Genomic DNA, 21,104 nt, shown 5'->3' with positions numbered 1-21,104 from the left:
GTTAATAATGCACATAGTGTGTCACGTAATTTTAAGCAAGTTCATAATAAGAATCCGAACCCTTTAACTATCTTTGGACACAAACAAATCTCTCCCCTTACATTAGGTGGAGATAGATATAGGACATTGTGCAAAAGGGAAACCTTTTGGATCTGCCAATTGGTCACATTGGCCCCTGGTGGATTCAATCAGTGTATAGATACCAGCACGATAGTCTAAATTGTCCACTACTGCTATCAGCTATGCTGGGTTTACTTGTTGGTTCAGTCTCCTCCTTCGCCCTCATCCAGTCATAGATCCCCTTTGACATATTTTTTAAACATTTTTAAAGATATGTATAAAGATTTTTAATCATTAGTTTATATATATATATATATATATATATATATATATATAAAAAAATATATATATATATATATATATATTTAGCATTTTTAATGTTTTAGTTTTAGTGCATTATGCTGCTAGATGTTATTTTTCTTTTCCCCTTTAACACATGATTCAGTTTGTCCCTTCCTCCTCACGTTCTAAATTCTCCCAACTGTTTATATGTTTATACTGTATGTATAATATATACAAGTTGTATTGCAATGTGTTAATTATTTGTTGTCTTTATCTAAGTACAGGCATACCCCGCAGTAACGTACGCAATGGGACCGGAGCATGTATGTAAAGCGAAAATGTACTTAAAGTGAAGCATTACCTTTTTCCCACTTATCGATGCATGTACTGTACTGCAATCGTCATATACTGGCATAACTGATGTAAATAACGCATGTGTAACAAGCTCTATAGTCTCCCCGCTTGCTCACAGCTTCGGTACAGGTAGGGAGACGGTATTGCTGTTCAGGACGTGCTGACAGGCGCATGCGCGAGCTGCCGTTTGCCTATTGGGCGATATGTCCTTACTCGCGAGTGTACTTAAAGTGAGTGTCCTTAAAGCGGGGTATGCCTGTATGTGTTTATTTGTGCATTTTAGCAATAAGCAATATATATTGATTCCTTTGTGGGTTTTGTTTCAGAATAGTGATTGAGAGCTCTCTCATTAGCTATTCACTATAAGGATAGCAATTAGTTGATGGTTGTCAGGCAGTCCTATTGGGTAGATTAAGTCTCAGCCTGACAATGTGAGAGTATTTCCAGCACTGATACTAGAAACTACCCATAAACCCTCTGAAGAAGTCGCAGTCTGCGCCGAAACGCGTAAGGAAGGTTTTTACACGGCATTATGTCATCAAGTGGCGACACGGTCGTGGCCGGATCGTGTAATGGATACCACTCTGGCCGGTAGCAGGGAATTGTCCATTTACATCGGGGCATCCGCTCCCTTGCGACGGGCAGTTTACAGTCGGAGAGTTGTGTATGCAGTCCTGAGACGGTTCTCCATCTCCGTTGGCGGTGATATTTATGCACAAATGCTTTGTTTTATTTGAAGCTTTGTAAGTGCGCCTGATTCCCCTGTATCGCTTTCCCAATAAATTTCATATTGCGCTATGGGGTTGCGCTCTCTCTTTTTTTCTTTTCATTATATATATATATATATATAAATATATATATAGCAACTGTAAATATTACTGTATGTTCATTTGCATGTCTTAGACAGATCTGCAACCCTGTCTTTCCCCATTGTCACCCAGCATACAGCGCTTCCACTGCAGCAAGGGATTCTGGGAAATGACATGCAAATGAACACTCAGTGCCACCTTTTGTCTCAAGCTCGTATTACACAAGCCAATCCTCAAGCCACTGCATGCTGTTTTAAACACAGCTTTTAAACAGAGGCTGGGATGAGATGCAAAGCCATTAGACCTACTCACATACATGTTTCAACCTTGATGGGTATCATCAGTGTGAGGCTGGTCTTAATGGCAAAGCAGGTTTGAGACTAGACTAGGTAATCACCACTGTCATTAAGGTTATGGTGGGTAAAGAAAGTGACAAAAACCCTCCACAGTAAAGCATAAAGCAACTGTAAATATTACTGTATGTTCATTTGCATGTCTTAGACAGGTCTGCAATCCTGTCTTTCCCCATTGTCACCCAGCATACAGCGCTTCCACTGCAGCAAGGGATTCTGGGAAATGACATGCAAATGAGCACTCAGTCCCACCTTTTGTGAACATACAGAAATATTTACAGTTGCTTTATGCTTTACTGTGGAGGGTTTTTGTCACTTTTTTACCCACCATAACCTTAATGACAGTTGTGATTACCTAGTCTAGTCTCAAACCTGCTTTGCCATTAAGACCTGCCTCACACTGATGATACCCATCAAGGTTGAAACATGTATGTGAGTAGGTCTAATGGCTCTGCATCTCATCCCAGCCTCTGTTTAAAAGCTGTGTTTAAAACAGCATGCATTGGCTTGAGGATTGGCTTGTGTAATACGAGCTTGAGACAAAAGGTGGCACTGAGTGCTCATTTGCATGTCATTTCCCAGAATCCCTTGCTGCAGTGGAAGCGCTGTATGCTGGGTGACAATGGGAAAGACAGGGTTGCAGACCTGTCTAAGACATGCAAATGAACATACAGTAATATTTATAGTTGCTTTATGCTTTACTGTGGAGGGTTTTGGTCACTTTTTTTACCCACCATAACCTATATATATAAAAATGACCTCCTTCAAATTTATATATAAAATAAAAAGATCACTTGTGAGCACATTCACATGTTTTAGGCTGGTCTGCAACCCTGCCTTTCACCATTATCCCCAGCATACAGTGCTTCCACTGCAGCAAGGGATTCTGGGAAATTACATGCAAATGAGCACACGTGTCACCTTTTGCCTGAAAAACCATTGTTACATGGAGCCCATATAAGCTAATGCTTGCTATTTCATCCACCATAACTTAAAATGTATATATTTGTAAACAAACAAAAAAAGAGATGCTGGGTGCACACAAACATGAAACCATAAATAAAAATAATAATAGAAAATGAAAAATATACTTAACAGAAGTCAAGGTACTTGCAGAGATACAGGGAACACCAGCCAATCCAGTAGATATATACAAAAAATAGGAAATCTGCTGCACACTCAGTAGCAAAAAAGGTTATTTAATATAAATTAATCATCAGGCAATCAAACATGCTCCAGAGCAACGTACGTTTCAGACCCTCGGGTCATTTCTCAAGCTCTATCAGTAATGAAGCAGGGAGAAAATATATAGGAGGGATACACACAAAAGGCGCCAAAACAGTAATGATCAAAGCAGAAGCAGCTGTATGGTCAATGCTGGTTGTCAGAGTGCAAGAACTAAGCATGTGCATTAGCTACAAGCCTACACACACTAACCAGTGTCACTAGGGTAAGAGGAGCTCAAACTATGACTGGTGGTGGGGGGGGGGGTGTTTGGGGGACCCAGTGAAATTACGTCAAACACCGGCGAAGTAAATAAACAGAGAGTGGTATAATAGCAGCCACCTCTGGAGACCCCCCATAGATATAAATCATCCGCAGTAAATACTCCTAGCATCCAACAGGTTTCCCTATCCCAACGCTTTTGTGTTCCAATAATACCTAAACAAGTGCACCAATACATATACTGTACATTAAAATGCCCTAAAAATATGGGCAGCACCTAGTAAAATAAGGTGAAATAAGATAAGCATATCCAATCAATATATGCAACCAAATAAATGGGAGGGGAGAAAAAAGATGATGAGGGGAAAAAAGAGAGGGGCTAAAGTATAACAGGGCAGAATAAACATCAGAGGAGGGAAAGTCAGGTACTCATAATGAAACATAACAGACTAGGTTCTAATCATGTATCAATGTTAGATAGTCCAATCCTGGGAAGATAGTTCCGCATTTTCCAAACAGGGGCAATCAGCATCTACAGAATCGGTAAAGCTATAGACAAGAGGTTCAAACAGTATCACGTAGAATCCTTTAAACACACACGAAGACATAAGGGAACCCAGTTATAGGTCATGTGAACAACCCAGGATTGAATGGGTGCACATCACAAGTGTGTGGACTAAAAGGGAGCATAAATGGTAACGATCGACACAGAGGGGGAACAACATCCTAGACGCTGCTCTCCAATAATGCATTGCATCAAAGAATACCAACACAGGCATCCCAAAACTGCACTCCTGAGTCCATTCCTCAGAAACCCGCCAGGTCATGGTCACGATTCAGACCATGGGGATGCAAAGTCCCCAATTCATGTATCCAGAAGGCTTCTCGCTTTTTAAGGAAAAACACCCTATTACCCCAACGTCTCGGTTTCAAGACATGGTCTATAACTTGTACCCGTAACTGGCTAACGCTGTGCCGCTAGTAAAAAATGAGCGGACACTGGCTGATCTTATACCCGACCTCTGATCGTGGATTTGTGTTGGCTCACCCTCTTCTTTAGCTTTCCAGTGGTCTCGCCAACATAAGCCATGCCACAAGGGCACTTAATTAGATAGACCAAAAAATCAGTGCTACATGTGGTATAATGTTTCATGTGGTACTGCTGTACTGTTTCTGGATGCGTAAATGTTGAGCCTTTTTTAATGGTCTCGTACTGTGCACACGCTAGACATGGAAAAGTTCAGTTGACAGGTTTGCCTAAAAATCTTGTTGTAGATGTTTTCGCGATCCCAAAGTCAGCTCAAACAATAGAGTCCCTGATGGTTGGTGCCCTCCTATAGGACATCAAAGGTGGTGCCCTCCTATAGGACATGAAAGGTGGTGCTGTTAATAGTCTGCCAAGTTTTGCGTCTGTTTCAATAAGGTACCAAAACTTCAGAATGAGATGGCTAATGTCTCCACTAGCTGTGGAGAAGGTACTAACAAATGGAATTCTGCCAGGGACTTTATTAATTGTTTTAGGACGAAGAAGAAGCTCATTATTTATAGTGGATAGACATCCTATCCACCTCAAGAGTATCCCTAGGATACCCTCTTGACACAAATTTATTCACCATTTGGTGTAACCTTTCATCAACCTTAGCCGGTTCACTCATGATCCTCTTCACCCTGTACAACTGGCTCTTGGGCAGGGGGCATATATTATTAGATGGATGAACGCTTCCATGCAATAAAAGCGAATTGCGTTAGGTACTTTTGGAATAAAGATCTGTCTGGATCATGTTATCTACTAGGTATACTCTAGTGTCCAGAAAAATGACCTCCTTCAAATCATAATGCATAGTGAAACTTAAAGTGTCCAGAGCAGAGTTCAGTTGTTGGTGAAATGTAAGGAGAGAATCCACGCTGCCAGACCAGAACATGAATATATCATCTATATAACGTAACCATGTGGTGGCGGATTGTAAATACAGCAGATTCGTATACACATATTGGTCTTCAAAATGATTCATAAAAACATTTGCATATGAGGGAGCCACATTTGAGCCCATTGTGGTGCTAAAATAGAAGAATTGATCTTCAAACAAAAAATAATTTTCAAACAGAACCAACTTCAATAGTGTTAATAAAAAATCTTGTTCCTGGTCAGAAAAGGATTGCGTCTGTGCAAGATAGAAACGGACAGTCTCCACACCCTCATGAGTGTGATAGAGGTGTGGAGGCTGTCCACATCGAAAGTCACCAGACGCAGACGCACTCCTGGTGTGTTGATGTTCAAGGTTCTGAGATGAAACAGGAACTTGGTGGTATCTTATCCACTCCGTTTCACTTTCAGCAGCTTCTAATGGACAAATAGCCGTATCTCTGCTTATAGTGCAATTTCCAAGTGTCACAGCCTCAATTCAGCTCCAAGCGCTCTTCGGCCATAAAGCGCGCCCTTGCGTGATGACGTAATGTCGTAATTACGTACCTTGACGCGTTTCGTCACACTGCGGTGACTTTTTCAAAGGGGATAGTAACACAGTGGAGGACTCGATCTATATATACACCCACATGAAGGGAGTAGTTAATAGGAGCAGCCAGAGGTCAATCACCAGTGCCCACATAGATAAACCAGGATACTGGAGAGTGGCCAATGAGAACACCCACAACTCTCCCCAATAAACATAACAACACTTTGCATGAATATCAAATAGTATTGGTGAGCATATTAACTAAAAATAAAACAGGGTATTAATAATCATAATGTAAAAGAACAAATTAATAAAAATACTTATAATGTGTAATACATAATAATATAAAACCATATTTCCGTGTGTGTGTGTATATGTGTGTGCACATGTGTACATGATTGCACACACATATACACAGACCAAACTACACACATTTCAAAAAATGTTAAAGGACCTGGAAATAAATTTATAAAAATCTCATAAAAATATACTAATTAATGAAACCATGTGTATATAATACACATGAACATACACATATCACAGGTGACCCATCATTCCATAATTAAAAAAGGCTAAAATTAAAAATATATATAGTGAATACATATACAGTACATGCATACCCATGTATAAAAATGGAAAATAATCAAATCAACAAGACCACATAAGTAAATGTAATACAAAATAATAAATAACTTAAGTACAATTTGCCATAATTAAATAAATATAGATAACAATGGCACAAAATCATAACAACATAAAATGGCTGCAGTACCAAAACAGAATTTTTTTGATAATCAAGATATTAGAGTCTTATCGAGTTGATCATTAATTGAGACCTCAAGGACTAAAAATAATATTATATATATATATAAGCTAAAAAATGAGAAGGGGGAAAGGGAGGGAAGAAGGGGAAGGAAGGGATCAGGATTAAAGAAAAGAAAAAAGGGGAGGGGAAAAAAGGGAAAAAGAGAGGTGATAGGGGGAGGGGAGGGGAAAATGGAGGAGTAGGGGGGGAGAAGGGAGGGAAGGGAGGCGGGGGGAGGGGAAAGAAGGGGGAAGAAAAAGATGCAGTAGATTGAAGGAGTGAAAACAACTAAGGAACAGATAAAGATATGGCGAGGGAAAGGAGGTTAACTGTATGCAGGGATGGAGGGGGAGGAGAATCATTATGACCAGAGCTAAGGATTACACCAAAGTACTGGTGTCCAAACATTCATTTAGACCACCAGGGGTTAGAGAACCCTACTGGTGGATCCAATATTTCTCTCTACGACACAAAGTTTTATATCTATCCCCCCTCCAGCAGAAGGAGGAATGTGTTCAATACCCATAACCAATAAGGAATCAGGATTCCTATTGTGATTACATTTAAAATGTCGTGAAAGATTATGGGTACTGACACCATTAATCACATTCCTCCTGTGCTCGAGGAAGCGGGTGCATAGGGATCGAGTGGTGCGACCCACATATTGTTGGCTGCAACCACATTGTAAAAGGTAGACAATATAAGTACTGAGGCAATTGATACTGCCTCTGACCTCATATCTACCACCTTTCCGAAGGGAGACAAACTCCGAAGTAGAAGTCAAATGTTTACATGTGATGCAGCAGCCTCTGCCGCACCTACGGTTGCCTGTCCGGCCCACAATTGGGGCATTGGCATCTGCATCAACCAATCTTAATTTGCTTGGAGCTAGAATGGTTTTAATATTTTTAGCCTTACGATATGCAATTGGTGGTTTATCAGGAAGAATAGTTCCCAAATGAGGGTCACATTTCAAAATATTCCAATGGGCATTTAAAATGCCCTTAATAGATCTAAATGATTGGTTAAAGGTGGTTATAAACCTAGGATTTCATCAGTATTAGCCGATCTGTTCCTAGGTTCACCATATCCTGTATGTGCTTTTGTGGAGCTTTTGGATTTCTTAAGTAGTGTACATCTATCAGAGGCCTGTACCTTGATGAAGGAGTCATTAATAAGATCCGGATCATAACCTTTCACCATAAATTTATTACTAAGATCTTTAGATTGACTAAGAAAATCGCTCTCCTTTGTGCAGTTTCTTTTTAGCCGATAAAACTGTCCCAAAGGGATATTTTTGAGCCACTGTGCATGGTGATTACTGGATGAATGTACATAATTGTTGACAGCGATACGGCTATTTGTCCATTAGAAGCTGCTGAAAGTGAACAGGAGTGGATATCGATCCGTTTGGTGTGATCCAGGACGTTGTTACCTGTCTGGTGGTGATTATATCACAAACTGCTTGAATTTCTATGACTTTTGCGAGTGTCCTTAATCCCCTTGTCCTTTTTTAATATTAAATGTACTTTTTTACACTATGGGACGTGCGCTCTCTGTTCTCTTGTTTGTATATATATACATATGTATGTATTTGTATGTATGTAATAAATGTGTGGGGATAAGCTCAAATACATTTCTTAACCTAAGAATGCACCATTGAATTTGTATGTACATCAAAAGCCATATCCCCATTGTTTTCTTATATGCAATATAAATGAAGAAAAACATTTCATGAATAAGGCCCAAAAATATATAAAAAAACGAGAAATCAATTTTCACTATACAAATAAAGTAACAAAGTAATGTGCAATGTTTAACTGCAATGCAGTATTATAAACAGAATGAACTATGAACAATGGAAACAATGCTACCAGTAGCTGTTATCCATTGATTGGAACTGGGTGTTCTCCTTAACCTACTTCATAATATTTTACAGCTTTGAAATTACGTTTCAGTTTAAGGAGTCGTAAAAAAAAACCTCAGTGGATTGTACTTTTGACCACTTGAAGATAATTCCATACATAATTCAGACTGTGCTATCATTGAGGTTTAGCTATTTACCAAAAAAGGACTGGAATTCTATAGATTCAATATACTACTAAGTGAATAACAGTTTTTGGCTGTTCGCAGGGTGATTGGTCACTTCTGACCAAAAAGAATCAGGCCCAATGTGTACAACTAGATGGAGCTACAGGAGAACATCCAAACGATGGGATCACGGCTACACGAACTGAAGATGAAGCAACCGTATTCAAAGATATACAGTAGTTCTATACTACTATATGGGGTGAATACAATTCTGCTGTACTGGCCTCCTAATACTTTACTAGGTTTAAACTTTCCAGTTATAAAACATGTTTGAGAAGTATTTGAAAAATAAAATGTAAGTTTTTTCCTGGTTTCTATTACCCATAATTATTTACTCATGTAAATCTGCTGTGGACATGATCAGAATGGGAATTTGCCTTTTCTTTTTGTTTGTGTTTTTCTAGTTTGCCAAGAAACTGTATTAATGTTTTTTTTAAACTAGTTTTCATTTTGGAGTGTTTCTAACAATAATTATCTCTACTTGCAGTACCTTGTATGTTTATTGTACATTATTTGTCTGGCTACAGTCATTGCAGATAAAGTATGCTTATTACCCTTGAATCAGTTTAAGGCGCACATAAAAATGGGAAAACAATGTTTCACTATTGAACATTATCTTTTAATATCCAGTATTGCTAACATGCTGGAAATTATTTGGATGGACTAATGATATTATGAAGAATATCAATTATTTTTTTAATATAACAAGCTTATTCTTAGGAGGCAGGTTAGTGAGCGAGAGAAGTTTACACCACTTCTAGTTCTTGTTTATAAAGAGAGGTGCATCTCTAAAGTGGTGCTACAAAATTCTACCAGGAATGATGTCCAGGGTGGAAGAGAGGCAAACAAATGTTTATAGGCAAATAGATAAATCCGGCTCTGAGTATGCTCCTGTGCCGTCATGACCATAGAAAGCACTGAACCAATGTATGTCTGCAGGAAACAGACCAATAACTGAAGCCCCGCAACAAAGCAGCCCAAGAGGTAAGGTCAAAGGATCCTAACAGCTCTAGGTTTAGGCATATATAACATTTAATAGAAAGCTGGATAGCTAAACATGGTAAACTTTAGACCGGCCATACAAGGAGCAATCCATGTACTCACGAACCACTGCTACTGAAGGTAACGAGTCTGATCCTCTCTGCGTGCATCCATTTGTAGAAGATCCATAAGAACGAGCAAAAAGGAAGCAGAGGAGCACAGCATGAAAGCAGGCGAACTGGATGCCAAATACTAAAAATCAAAATGTAATGTAGCATCATGCCAGAATGAAGACAAAAATAGGATAACTCTGATGCGTTTCCATTCATAGCTGGCGCTTTATCAAAGAACTTCTAGTTCTTATTAAAAAAAGGCATCCTAATTTATCTCATGCTTTGTACTTAAAGTCTGTTGTAAGCTCAAATATAGTTGAATAAACTCAGCTTTTTCAAGCCTCACTCATTTGGAGAGAGTCAATGCAGCTCAATCAAAGCTCGTTAGATCAATCAGCCTATCCTATTTTATACTACTACTTCTGGCAACAAAAATGCCTTTGTACTTTGAGTTGTGATTGCGTTAATTTTTATATAACAATTCCATGTAAAAATATACTGGTAAATAGATAATGGTTATGATTTTAACAATTCACTTACTTTGGTTTGGATGATAAGAGGCAGAGGAAGCAAAAGCAGTGGGGTAAGAAAAATCAGTAAAAGCCTACGGTACATCCACATGTACGTGAAAAGCCGCATTGTAGGGGACCGCTGACTCTGCTTTCCTGTAAAAGTGCAAGAAAACAGGCGATAGACCTTAAATAGCCAACCTTGATTAATGTTTCTCTAAGCAATCACCTTTTATCACTGCAACACTTTTTTTTTCCAGACTTAGTTAAAGATATAACTTTATTGTTTTACTAGCTTATATATTGATTGACTGTAAAGTCATTGCAAACAATAAAAGACCAGTGACACTTGTTGACATTTTTTAAACGAATAAAAGTGGATTTGAGTCTCGCCATATTAATTAAGCCTTTATTGCATGTCCAAGCCATGGTTCCTGCTATGCAATTCTGTGTGGTGCGCAATTGAGGCACACTTGCTAAATTATGTATTCCTGGGCTATTCAGGTAGGAAAGAGAGCTAGGGCAGGAAAGACCTATTTTGCATATCTGCCACTTCCTGGACACTATTGAAGTAAACTGGGGGGAAAGCGCAAGCACGTGAGATTTCAAGCTGTGCAAGTCTTTATTTAATTATTTTTGTAACCATGTTTTATTCTTTTTGGACATACGAGTTCAGAAAATGACGTGAGGTGGAGCTATGTGGTGTGGCAATATAACTGTAATCGCCAAACGTATGGTAATACTGGCAACCGCAAGTTATGCTATACAAATTGGTGAATGTTTACAATGTACATTACTGGTGCTTTTTGTGCATAAATAATTCAGTGAAAACGGCAGATTTTTATTGCATCAAACTGCATGACATTTTTGGACAATTTTGCATTTGACAATTTTAGAGTTTAACGAATAGGCCGCCGCATGTTATTATAAACTTAGACAGCCAATTATTTTGAATGTTTTATACAATTGCATGTGGAATCCTTCACCTTTGTTATGCGTATTCCCTGGGTGTCGGTGCACATTGGCAACTCTCCCAAGCAAAGTTTTATTTTTTACAGTGATGTTGATGAGTGAGAGAAAGGGCAAGGTCAATTTTAATGACGTATAAAACCTCAATTGTGGAAATCAGATTGTCACTAGGAGGAGCTGGGAAAGGGTAGATGATGAAAAGATTATAATGGGATATCCAGTGATGATACAAAAACAAGTGGAGTTCCCAGCACTCAATAGAAATATTACCAGAGAAAAAAAGTAAAAAATGTTTTTACATGCAAAAAAAGATTCTTCACTGTAGAAAGATTGTCCAAATACACTGGGAAAAGTGCAGTGTCACATATCACATAGTATGCTGATGATGATACTGTGGTATAAATACAAGGAAAACAAGGAGGGGGAATATAGTAAAAAAATATATACTTTTCAGCTAAGCGAGGGAATGGGGTCCCACTGGTCTGTTATGGGACCATCACTCTACAATCCCATAAAAACTGATGCAATAGGGAATGTAACAAAAAAGAAAAATCAAAAGGAAGGGAGCAATCAAGAAAGGAGAGAACTAAATAAGAAATAAGGGGGGCAACGTTCTCTCATTTCTTGATTGCTCACTTCCTTTTGATTTTTCTTTTTTGTTATATTCCCTATTGCGTCATATTTATGGGATTGTAGAGTGATGGTCCCATAACAGACCAGTGAGACCATATTCCCTTGCTTAGCTGAAAAGTGTATCTTTTTTACTTTATTCCACTGTCCTTGTTATCCTTGTATTTATGCCACAGTATCATCATCAGTATCATCATATCATATGTGATATGTTACTCTGCACTTTTCCCTGTGTATTTGGACAAACTTTCTACAGTGAAGAATCCTTTTTTGCATGTAAAAACATTTTGGACTTATTTTCTCTGGTGATATTTCTATTGAGTGCTGGGAACTCGACTTGTATTTTTATGACACTTTGAGAGAATTGGGTCATTCTTTTGTTCCCACAGCACCTTTGCTTAAATCTAGCATTTTAACTTCTCTTGATAGTGCTGTCTTAACCTCATACCTTTTTTTTATATCCGGGGATAATATTCCAATCTTTAACAACAGGCTCCCTGTTACCGGAAAGGCAAAATGGTGCATGTCGCAAGAAAGACTCGAACTGGGACACGTCCACTCACCAATCCCGTCCCCACCCCACCCTCACTCACTCTCTCTCACACACACACACAAACACACACACTCTCTTCTCTCACTCCCCCTCCTCTCACTCACTCCCCTCACTCATTCCCTCCTCACTCTTACACTCTCTCCATCTCTCTCACTCTGTCCCACTTCCTCTCCTCTCACTCACCCCCTCTCCCTCCCCTTTACTTTCTCACTCCCACTTTCTCTCACAGTAACTCTTCCTCTCTCTCACTCTGCCTCCACTCACTCTACCCCCTCTCTCACTCCTCCCTTTCACACACTTTCCCCCTCTCTCTCACACACAATTCCCCCCTTTCACACACTTCCCCTTCTCTTTCCTACTTCCCTCCTTCTCTCACTTCCTACCCCTCTCTTTCATTCCCCCTCTCTCACTTGCCCCCTCTTTCTCTCACTCCCGCCATCGCTTTCTCTCTCTCTAACTGCCCTCTCTCTCTCTCTCTCTCTCTCTCTCTCTCTCTCTCTCTCTCTCTCTCTCTCTCTCTCACTATCCCCCCTCTCTCTCTCTCTCTTACTCTCCCCTTCTCTCTCTCACTCCTCATTTTTCCCCTCTATTTCATCACTCCCCCCTCTTTCACACACAATTCCTCCATCTTTCTCCTTTCCTCCCTGTAGTATGTATACAGTATGTGTGTGTATTGTAAAATAAGTAACTGTGCCTTTAAAAGTAGTAGTAAAGTTAGATACTGGTGGTGCCTAAGGCTGCGGCCCCACTGGCGCTGACCGCGCTCATGCTTGAGAGCGGTGATGTCACCAACTCTCTAAGCATGAGTGCCAGGTGTCCTGCCTATTTTGCAAGCGCAGACGGGGGGCGTTGCAGGCAAGTTGAGCGCGCCTGAAAGTTAATTTTTTTTGTTTACTCAAGTGCCAAGCTTGGGTGAGTGTGCGTGCCCGCGCTCTAGTGCGCGCACCGCGTTAGTGGGGACTTCCACATATAGACATATGTAAGTAAAAGCAGCAAGCACTGCGCGCTCAGCACGCTCAGCGCCTGCGGGGACGCAGCCTTATGTATCTTGCTATGTTACAGTTCAGGTCTCTAATGGTTAAAGACTCAACAACACGGTGGTAGTAAGCAGTCTGCATTCACAGATTAATTAACATATTGTATGTTCAGTAAACATCACAGTTTAAAAAGTAACAGGTTCCTTGTATGCTGAGGTGTTCCTGAGAAATTATGAAACAGGTTAAAAGGTTTAATGCTAAACAACATACTCAACACCTTATCTTTTACTTCCCCTCTCTCTCTTCCCTTCTCTCATTCCTCTCTCTTTCTCTCACTGTCCCCCTCTCTGTCACTACCTTTCTCTCTCGAACATGTTCTCCTTTTCTCTCTCTCTCTATCTATCTCTCTCCTTCTCTCTCTCTCTCCCCCCTCTCTCTCTCTCCCCATCTCTCATTATCCCCCTCTCTCATTATCCCCCTCTCACTTACACTTTCCCTCGCTCTCCTTCTCTCCCATCTCTTACTTCCCCCTCTCTTTCACACACATTATCCCCTCTCTCACCCCCATGCTCCTCCCTCTCTCTCTCACACATACCCCCTCTCACACGAACACACTTCCCCTCTTTCCTGCTCACTCACATTTCCCCTCTCGCTCACTCACATTTTCCCTCCCGCTCACTCACATTTTCCCTCCCCATCACCTCACACCTTTCCCTCTCTATCTCACACACACTACCCTATCTCTCTTATACACACTTCCCTCTCTCACACACACACTTCCCCCCCTCTCTCTCTCTCTCTCACACACACACACATACTTTCCTCTTGGACTTCACCCCCTTTCTCTCACACACCCCTCTCTCTCACCAGGAGGATTTTCCCCCAGAAAACACGCTTCATTTAAAGATGCTACTGCTCCTGCTCTCCAGCCTCTTTCCTTCCACGCTCTTGAGTGTCAAGCAGTGTGGAGCCAGCTGCAAGCCCACCATTGACCGGTGACAGAAGTGGAAGGAGTAAGGGAGCCAGTTGGACAGCAAAGGAGTGAGGTGGCTCCTGCTGTCTGTACTGCGGTCCGGCTGCGTTTCCGCACCACTTTCCAATTTCACTGTGCATCGGACGTTCACCGGTTCTCAGAACCGGTAGACAATTTACCAACAAGTTCTAGAGAACCGGTGGTAACTGGCTGACTATCAGCACCTGGATATATCAAGTTCTTAATCTCTCTGGGTAATTCATTCAACTGCAATCAGGGCAGCCAACGGGGGGTTGCAGGGGGGGAATCCGGGAACAACTGTCATGGGCACAATGGCTGCGGGGGGGCCGGGCGGTGGGCACTGCAAGTTGGGCTCGACCTCTGGCAGGGCCCAACTTCTTTGCCTGGCTGCTGGTCCTTTGTTGCCATCGGGCCCTTGCTATCCCCAGCTGTGGGCCTCCCTCGCTGACACTCTGAGGGAGCCTCTGACTAGAGCTCGGGTCCAATGGTTGGTTCTGGCCGCCGGGCCCCGGCACTCTCCAGCTGTGTGTCTCCCTCACTGTTCCACTCAGGGCCTCTCTCTCACATCGTTGTGTGCACTGGCATGGGAGTTAGGCCCACATAGCTGGAGAGAGCCAGGGCAACAGAGGCCTGAGACCAGTTTGTATTCATTTGGGGGAGTGGGGAGTGGTATGTATTTGGGGGGTGATTTTTAAAAAAAAATATTTGGAGGGGTGTTTTTTTCGTGTATGTGTTTGGGGGGTTTGTATCTATTTAGGGGTTTGTATGTATTTGGGGGGTGGGAGGGCTTGCATGTATTTGGGGGGTGGTTTTTAAAAAAAATGCATTTGGGGGTGGTTTTTTTGTGTATGCATTTGGAGAGTTTGTATTTATTTGGGGGCTTTGGGGGGTTGCATGTATTTAGGGAGTTGGTTTATGTATTTTGGGATTTATATGTATTTGGGGGTTGGGTGGTGGTATGCATTTGATTTTTTTTGTATTTGGGGGGTTATGATGGTTTTTGTATTGGGGGAGGGGTTGTATGTATTTTGGGGGGTTCCATGTATTTGGGGGTTTGTATGTATTTGGAGGGGTTGTTTATATTTGGTTATGTATGTATTTGGGGATGGGAAGGGTATTGTATTTGAGGGGGTTGTATTTGGGGGAGGTTTGTATGTATTTGGGGGGGTACTTTTTTTTGGTATGTATTTTGTTGGGGGTGGGGTAATTATTGTGGGGGAGATTGTGTGTGTTGCCAGGGGGGAGGGATTGAGTGTGAGGATGGGGAATTGAGGGAGCAGGATTGAGTGACACTGGGGTAATGACGGGGGGGGTGAGAGGAGAAAGTGAGTGTAAGAGAAGGGGGAGTGAGTGAGGGAGATGGGGTAATAATGAGATGGGGTGAGAGGGGAATAGATGAGGGGGCTCATGAGGTGTGAAGTGAGGGGTCTCACAAGACCACCAACACAGGGAGGGGGCCCAGTCGTAACTCTAGTCCTGGCTCCGTGAAATCTGTCTGCGACCCTGACTGCAATAGTGTTGATTGGTGCACATGGAACTTTACAGTACTGTAATTTCAATAACAATTCACATGGGGTAGTTCCCCCCGATTGGCTCTATTAATGTTTAATGAATAACCCTCACTATGTGGCATTTTCTCCCTTTATTCTGCATCAACAAACTCCACAAAAAATGTATGCTTTTAATATAATTGTTCTTATTCTTCTGTTTGGCTCACAATGGCATCCTCATTTATTTTAAAATAAACAGCCAAAACAAGATAACTGGCTGTCTGTAGCAAACAGATTTTACACAAGATTAAATTGTAAAACAAAACTCCTTATCATTTGGTTACCATGGAAATATTAACAGTTTAAAACATTATTTTTTAAATAATTATACTTTCTAATTTTTCTAAAGGTTGCAATCAACTACATGTAACCTATTAAATACTGTATGTCACTGCCATTAGCTCAAATTGGTCCTTGGTGGGAATATCTTTTCTATGCAATGTGCTGGGCAATGGGTATTATGGAATTATCCAAACCTGATGAAGGACCCTGAAAGGTTCGAAATCTTTTAACATATCAACTACTTGTTGGTCCAATAAAAGGTATCATCCCACCTAATCCCTCTCCCTTGTTTGTTACTCTATTCAGAGGAGCATTACTAGAGTATCAAGAATCCTCCTCCACTCCCACCCGCCAATATAAAGCAATACTACTGTATGTGTAACTTCAAATTTGCAATTGCCCCTAAATTATTTAACGTAAAGTACATAGAGATCCTCCCAAAAATATTAGGAGGATCAAAACTGAAAAAAAAACCATGTAAAACCACTGACCCCTTGTGCTTTTGAACTTTTCCAAACACCAATAGGAAAATTGCTTGCTTGGAGAATGGTTCTTGAGTGGCAAGATATGTTAACATACTAAATGACAATGTTAGTCATTACTAGTGGAGACAGCAGTATGGATTAAATCAAAACAGCTCTGTTGACGCAATGTAAGGAGACTATTTAAAGAGTATAACATTATAACCAGTGTAAGTAAATAGAAATTATTATTGTAATATTATTTATACTAACCATACTGTGAAAATAGCACATTTTGATGAAACATCCATGCTACAGTATATCAAAATAATAATTGGTTGCTGGATACAGTAGAAACTCAATTTTATTCAATACAAAGCAGAGTTCATGTTAAGAATTGATGACATTATATTAAATTCCAGGGTTGAACATGGCACACATACAGCAGCTGGTATGCTTGATTTGATTATCCAGCTGGGCTGGTCATTATGGGTGTATTTTACATTTTACATCAATTAAGGCAACTCAAATCAAGACAAGGAAATGTATTAATGTAATAAAATAATACATACTTGTAGAGTAGTTTCCCTTCATGAGAACCAGACACGGTAAGATTACTATGCCAAACTGAGTCATCAGTATGTACAATTTATATACAGTCTGTCACACCATGATTAGGATACCTAATTGTCTCGAAGTGTCATATCGGCAGAATTTTTTTTGGCATAGATTGTCCAGTTCCACTTGTCAGGTTGAGCATTGAACATAAGACACATAAGTGATGGTGGAAAAGGCTAAAACATAAAGGGGTTCACAAATATTAAAAGTGGCTAGTGATCAGTAATCCCTGTATGTGCTCATACAGTATTCATGCCAATTCCCATGATAACATTATATATTATATTAACATAGTTTCACAACGTGTCATATCCCTTTATTATCACTATCTTGCTTTTTGTTGCAGGACCAATATAAAGAATGCAGTTATATTCTTCTAACCTTGGAAAGTATCTTATGGCATAATAAACAGCTTAGTAAATATGGGCCCTGATCTATTGAATTAGGGTTACACGTTGGTGGTACAAATATTCAGATAAAGAACTGTGTCTAGCCTCTATGGTATATTATGCCATATACAGGACAGGTTGGGTGAAAGTGTATACAGTACAGCTAAATTATGTCTCCAATAAGACCAGCTGTTTACAATTGTGATTCAGTATAGGCAACACTAAATATCCCAATTAATAATAAAATTTCTCAGATACCTGTACAGTAATTATTGTAGAATTGTTGGCTAGATTAACTCAATGCATAAATCAATGCTTTATTCACTGAAATATTCCTATTGCAAGCCTAAAAAATAAAACCTGAAAAAATATTATTTGTACAATACTAAAACAAAATGTATTTGTGAGATCACTATTCAACTGAAAATGATTGAAAAACAAATTTCAATAGATTTATCAAAACAGCATATTTATTTTCTAGTTCTTATTGTTAATATGTAGATTTATATCATATATTTGTCAAAGGTACCAAGGGCAATGACATTGACATAAACTCAGGGTTGTATCTACCCAGCACAAAATAGCTGGAGTCCAAATAAATGTGAATTTGAAGAGTACAGCATACAATAACATACATCTTTTCAGTGTGTAAAATTACTATATCAACATTCTGGATGCCTTATAGTACTATCATAACGGTTAAGTAATACATTGTAAGGCTACAACTCAGCAAGGCATATTACTGTCACACTCTATAGATATGTTATAAGCGTTCAGTTCACTGCTCAGAAATGTGTGGCAGTGAAAGCACACTTTCATTATTATGATTAAGTAAATGAGACTGTACTTACTCAGGATGATGATGGGGAACTGTGAGAAGGAAATGCCACCACTGTTATATTTACAGTAAGTGTCAAAATGACACTGGGAAAAGGTAGTATAAGGAAACTGGCAAGAAATACTATATATATTAATAGTCTCTGGGTGTGTCCAAGTAGGTGGTGCAGTTCTAGAGTCCTAAACAAAGGTGAAGATACTCTTGGCAGATGCAAAGTATTGTGGGACCCAACATCAAAAGGCACTACGTTGATTGACAATTATATCACCCATATTGCACAGTATGCACCTGCAGTGCATTTTAGAGCATTTTTAAATGTTGTCTCCCCCCAGGCTGAGGAATCGTGCACCTGGGCAGGCTTAATTTATAAAAATGTTAAAACAGGCATAATTCCTCCCGTTTTTGCTGTGCCCCATAATTTTCAACTCATCCAAGATGAATTGATGGGAGCATTTTTTAAGCTGTTATCATTCATGACATAAGTGAACACATATATACTTACCACTAATAACTAAAACTGGAGGGACAAGACATACCGTCTGCCCCTTAAGTTTTCTCCATGACTTACCCTTCTGAGGCCAATATGGAGATGGTGGTACCCTGTTCCCATTTGTAATGAGTGTCAGAACGCTGTTTCTGCATGTTGCTGCTCCACTCTAGCCCCCAAGTAGTATTACTAAGAAGTTATATAATCTTGCAATTCCAGAGGTTATTAGTGCCCATGTTATTCAAAAGGGAATTACGGTGTAAAATAACACTGCTGTGACTTCTTGGTAACTAAGGAATTAATTACCTATTTTACAGCAGACTCTGTGATCCCTGTTAGAAGTGTGATTTAATGTTACTTCTTTGTATATTTATTGTTACATTATATTTAGATACAGAGATTATTAGGGAAAGTGCGGCTCCCATCCGCCTCTATGTTTAAGCATGTGCGTTGCATTGCATTGCATTGCATTGAATACATCATCCTTGGTGATGTTTACTGACCTGCCCCTGGTTGTTGCTATGAAATATTGTGGACAAGTAGCTTTGTACGCAGCAATCTCTCTTTATGAAGAGGTGCAGATAGTGAAAAGTTGTTGATTCTGGTTGTTCCTCCTGTGGGCACCAAAGATCTGGGTTTGACAATAAGGAAAGGTCAGTTTGTAGGAAAAGACTGAAGAGTTAGGTGCTCTGAAGAAACTCTGTGGATTCCAGTCCATACTTAGGCCCTGGCTTTGCTCAGTCGTGGGATACTGCTGGTATTAGGAAAAGTATACAGATGGTTTTGGGACAAATGCCATCTAACCCCAGTCGTAAGGTCTGAGATTTATAAATTAGGTTAACCTAAGAGAGAGAGGACGGGTCTCGAGGTAGTAGAAAACCTGGAGAAGGAAGTACGGAAAGGCGTAGACCGGGATTGCTGACGCTGAGCGCGGCGTACCTGAAGACGCTGGTCCATACGATTGGCCAGGGTGATGAGATCCTCCAGCAGTTCTGGCCTGGGTTGAGAAGCAAGTTCATCCTTCAGGGAATCCGATAGGCCATTCCAGAAGACGGAGACTAAGGCCTCCTGACCCCAACGAGTCTCAGCTGCTATGGTCCTGAATTCCAAGGCGTATTGGGCCACAGGCCGACGTCCCTTTGTAAGGTGCAGCAGGGAATCAGAAGCAGTTTCTTGTTGTGCGGGGGTATCGAAAACCTGTCGAAAGTCTCGCCTGAAGGCTGCGTAATCTCGGGTAATATCAGGTCGCAGTTCCCAGATCGGAGAAGCCCATGCCAGTGCGTTACCTGTGAGCAGACTGTATACATAGGCTACCTTTTTCTGGCCAGTAGAATACAGCTGCGGAGCCATCTCAAACTGGATCTCACACTGGTTGAGAAAGCCGCAGCAAGCGTGGGGATCCCCTGCGTAGGGCTTCGGAGCCGGAATCTTCGGAGCTGAGGACAAAGTGGATGTAGAATCGGACTGCGCCGGAGGCGCAGACGCAGGTGGTGCCTGTAGAGATAGGTCCTGTACCTGTTGGGAGAGGAGAACCACTTGATCCATTAAGGCCTGGATTTGTTGATACATGGCCGTCATCATAGAGTCCACATCAGTTTGGTCTGCATCTTGTGGGCTCGACATAAAGTTACGCTGGTACTGCCCGCAGACCAGACCCGTCCCTTCTACTGAGGTGAGGAACGTATAAGGGCACGCACCCGCAGCAAAAGGAGCGTGTCCGGAGTGTGGTGATTGCGGCGTTGCCAGGCCAGGTGATGTTAGCTAGCAATACTTGCCGGTACCGGTGAAGAAGTGCCGTCGTCGTTGCTGTTAGCCTAGGTCAGGGATTGGAGAATTCCGGAAGGTCGTTTGTCCAAGCGGGGGTCGAGAGCCAGAGAAAGACGTCCGCCAAGCCAAGTCGTAACCTGAGTGAATGAGAGAGAGAGAGAATGCCAGAGTAGTAATCCAAGTGGAAACTATGTCGAGCAATGAGTGAGAGGAAGGACAGGCATTATAAAGTGTGGCTGACCAATCAGAGGTGGAGGAAGGCCCGGAGGAGTGCGTGGAGCCTTCCAGGATAGGTCCATTTGATTGGCAGGCAGGTGAGGACTCTTATTTTGG

The 21,104-nt window shown here is 40.9% G+C and overlaps 1 protein-coding gene across 3 annotated transcripts in view; it reads right to left on the bottom strand.

Moving 5' to 3' along the window:
- SLC13A1 (solute carrier family 13 member 1) overlaps positions 1-18,607 on the bottom strand; it is a 74,347-nt gene extending 55,740 nt beyond the window's left edge. The window contains exons 1-4 of one of the 3 annotated variants that reach the window (XM_075599903.1): positions 18,531-18,607; positions 17,245-17,466; positions 10,288-10,412; positions 9,758-9,886 (exon numbers count right to left, since the gene is read on the bottom strand). Coding sequence is in view for 2 of the 3 variants with exons in the window: in XM_075599901.1 (XP_075456016.1) it covers positions 10,288-10,412; positions 17,245-17,308 (189 nt within the window). In the remaining variant the exon portion in view is untranslated. The remainder of the gene's footprint in view (positions 1-9,757; positions 9,887-10,287; positions 10,413-17,244; positions 17,467-18,530) is intronic. The other 2 variants (XM_075599901.1, XM_075599902.1) reach the window with 2 other exon arrangements.
- Between the last annotated feature and the right edge of the window lie 2,497 nt (positions 18,608-21,104).

This window comes from Ascaphus truei, chromosome 5, assembly GCF_040206685.1.
Source record: "Ascaphus truei isolate aAscTru1 chromosome 5, aAscTru1.hap1, whole genome shotgun sequence".
Lineage (NCBI taxonomy): Eukaryota > Metazoa > Chordata > Amphibia > Anura > Ascaphidae > Ascaphus > Ascaphus truei.
This window is presented reverse-complemented; position numbering and strand designations above follow the sequence as displayed.